Genomic DNA, 3,231 nt, shown 5'->3' on the forward strand with positions numbered 1-3,231 from the left:
ACACACACACACACACACGCACACACACTCACACCTTCATCGAAAGTTAAGCAATCAACCATGAATCTGTTGGTTGGCTCTCACAAAGTGCCATACATAGTTGAAACATGTGTCCACATCCTGCCTTTTTTTTTTGCAGTCAAGCGCCACGAATAGCCACCTCCCCGGTATATGAAAAACCCTACATGAAAACATAAAACCAGTCATGCGGGGCTCACAGCTGTATTGGAAAGATTTTCTTGTCTAGATAGGCTTTGAGAAGGGAAAACATACCTGTAACCACCCGAAAACACGTTCGAATATTGTCACATTGCAAAACAAAATAAACTCATAGGAACAACAAAGGCAATGAAGTCTATACGGGAAGAAAACAACTCTTTGCAGTTTCCTATTTGATGTGTTAATACTGCTTACTCTTCTGGTTGTCTCTCGAGTCTTCAGTAACGTCCACAGGATAATATTATTATGTGCCATGGCTTACATGAAGGAATTGTTTCACACAATAATGTCTAGTATTCCAGTTTTTCTCTTGAAAGTAAACCCTAAGGTCGTGTACAAACGAAGAACGTGCATGTTTATGGTTTAGTCAAGGACATCACATTAAAAAAACCAATGTGGTGGTGTTTTCTGCAGTGAAAGGGAAACAAGACTAAGACTGCATAATCCATCTTTAAATGTTTTCTGTCATCCGAAGATTTGCCCAAAGCTCTTATGTTGACACTTTCACCTGTTCTGTGCCATATTTAAACTTGTGCCAAATATTATAGGTTCAGAACTGTTTGGTGATTTAAGAGGCGAATTTTCGAATTTAACGTCCAACTCCGACTGAACCGAGCCAAACGGGTGGAGAGTCTTACAAACTCCAAACAACACAAGTTCAGACTGCCCAGTTCGGGATTCGAATCGGGACCAACTGCTCCGCAGTCAAGGATGATTACTACTAATCTATCGGTGGACTGCACCCTGTGTTATATTTATTTGACGGTTTAGGACACCGCGTGAAACGATGGTGCTGTTGTAATAGTTCAAAGAACTTAAAGAGTTAAGGAAGGTATGCATGCCATAATATACCATGCCTTGCATTATCTCATTCCATTCCATACCACACCATACCATAGCATTCCATACCAAACCATACCATACCATTCCATACCATACCATACCATACCATACCATACCATACCATACCATACCATACCATACCAATAAGATAACATAGAATAGATAAGACGAAAAGTGCTGTTTTGGTCTACCAGAGATTTTTGCAGTTATGTCTGTGTATTGGAGCGTTGGTCGGAATGTGAAACATTTGCAATTATTCTTTTGATCCCGTCAGGTGATACGGAAACGACTGAACAAAAGTTTCAGTAATTCAAGCAGTCTGCACCAGCCGGACCCAGATGCTCGTCAGGACGCCCAGGACCCGGCAGTTGGCCATGTTGATGACGCAGACGACAACTTTATGGACGATCACCTGGCGCCGAAGCTCAGCGCCGGAAATTTTGCGGACGGGTATAGGAGATCGCCAGAAGAGGAACAAGGCGGACCGCTCGCCAAGGTAAATATGTGAATGAATGAATGAATGAATGAATGAATGAATGAATGAATGAATGAATGAATGAATGAATGAATGAATTGATTGTTGAATGGAAGGGTGGATGGACGGATGGATGGATGGATGGATGGTTGGATGGGTGGATGAATAAATGAATGAATGAATTTTTACATGTTATAAAAACCTGTAGTCGAATCGATTTCAGAGGAGATTTTTATCCATTAACTAGTTACAGACAATTTAAAATACCGATAACATATTCCTTTATTGCTTTAATGTTATTGTGGAATAAGACTAAGTAATATGTACACAGCGTTATACTACTCAACGTATTTGAAATTATACCCTGAACGCTCATAAGCGTATATCTTGCATAATCGTATTCGTACATTATTTAACATCGAAAAGATTATATTATAGAAATTCAAACGAAACGGCATTTATGGCTATATACCATATGACGTTCAAAATATACATATTGCCTATATTATGCTGTTTAGTGTAAAATATAGAGCTTTGTCCTAAATGTCATACTGTGATTTCTTACGAACAAAAACACAAGACTTAAAACAATGTAGGTATGAATATACAAGTTGTATAATATAATGCAAGGGACTGCATAGAATATGATAATACGATTTTAGAAAATATTTTTATGCATTTTGCGCAGGTGAACCCAATTAGAGAGGGTCCTGCCGTCAAACGCAACGGTGGTGGGTTCGGATCTCGGGCCAACTACAGCCTGCCAGACGTGGATGGCTTCATCCGTGTGTTTGAGTACAAGTACTCGTTGTCACCTTATAATGTGGGCAACATGAGTACCAGCTACCAGGATGTGCTGCAGGCGACCGACAAACTCAAACGCAAAGGCGCCAGGCTGAGAGCTTACGTTAACAACAGAGGGTGAGTGCTTGGTTTTGATTCGGGTGTCTGCACACCATCGGGTTTTGAACAAAGTCGGAAGATGTAACCGTCATTATGTGATATTGTTCGATGTGGATGGTTCTCTGCCAATTGTACACTCGCTGCTATGTCAGTTTGACGTTGAGTTAACGTTGCGGTTTTGACTTCCATGTGATATAGCAAAGCATGCGTACTTCTAAATACGTGTTGTTTTTTAAATGCCCCACATGTTGAGCAACGACAAAGGACCCACACCCTCCATCCTCCCTCTCCCCTTTGTCCACGAATTGACCTCATCTGTTGCTCACCAGTATCTGAATCTGACCTCAGGTGTGTTTAGGGGCTGGGAAGTCACTTAAGTCTGGTTAGCAATAGGTGGGTTTCTTTTCCGTTTTCCGTCTGGTGTTTTGTGAAAGACTGCCCTGTTCCCCGATTCTCCCACTCCCTCAATAATCATTATTCGTCTTAGGTGATCTTTCACAACATAAGGATAGCTTTTTGTTGCTGTATTTTAAACCCCGCTTACCGAAATTCTATGAATGATGTTTTAAAAAAAGTATTTTGTTTTCATGCCCCCAACGAAACAATTTGGATCGGTTTTTGGAGGCCGGGTTCAGACCAATCTTGTCAGGGCCAACCCTGAATGAAAGGGATACAGCATCCCAGCAGAAAGACTGAGATACTCGATGCACATTTATCCCCACTTAGTAATCGAACTCAGGTCTCTTGCGAGCGATAGCAACGGGCCTAATTGCTACACCATAAACTGGTCC

General features: G+C 41.2%; 1 protein-coding gene across 1 annotated transcript in view; it reads left to right on the plus strand.

Annotated features, from left to right (window-relative positions):
- Positions 1-3,231, plus strand: part of LOC101857014 (extracellular serine/threonine protein kinase FAM20C) — a 70,444-nt gene that overhangs the window by 32,286 nt on the left and 34,927 nt on the right. Inside the window, exons 3-4 of the mRNA XM_035968894.1 lie at positions 1,337-1,558; positions 2,226-2,458. Coding sequence (XP_035824787.1) covers positions 1,337-1,558; positions 2,226-2,458 — 455 coding nt within the window. The remainder of the gene's footprint in view (positions 1-1,336; positions 1,559-2,225; positions 2,459-3,231) is intronic.

Source organism: Aplysia californica, unplaced genomic scaffold (genome assembly GCF_000002075.1).
Source record: "Aplysia californica isolate F4 #8 unplaced genomic scaffold, AplCal3.0 scaffold00095, whole genome shotgun sequence".
Lineage (NCBI taxonomy): Eukaryota > Metazoa > Mollusca > Gastropoda > Aplysiida > Aplysiidae > Aplysia > Aplysia californica.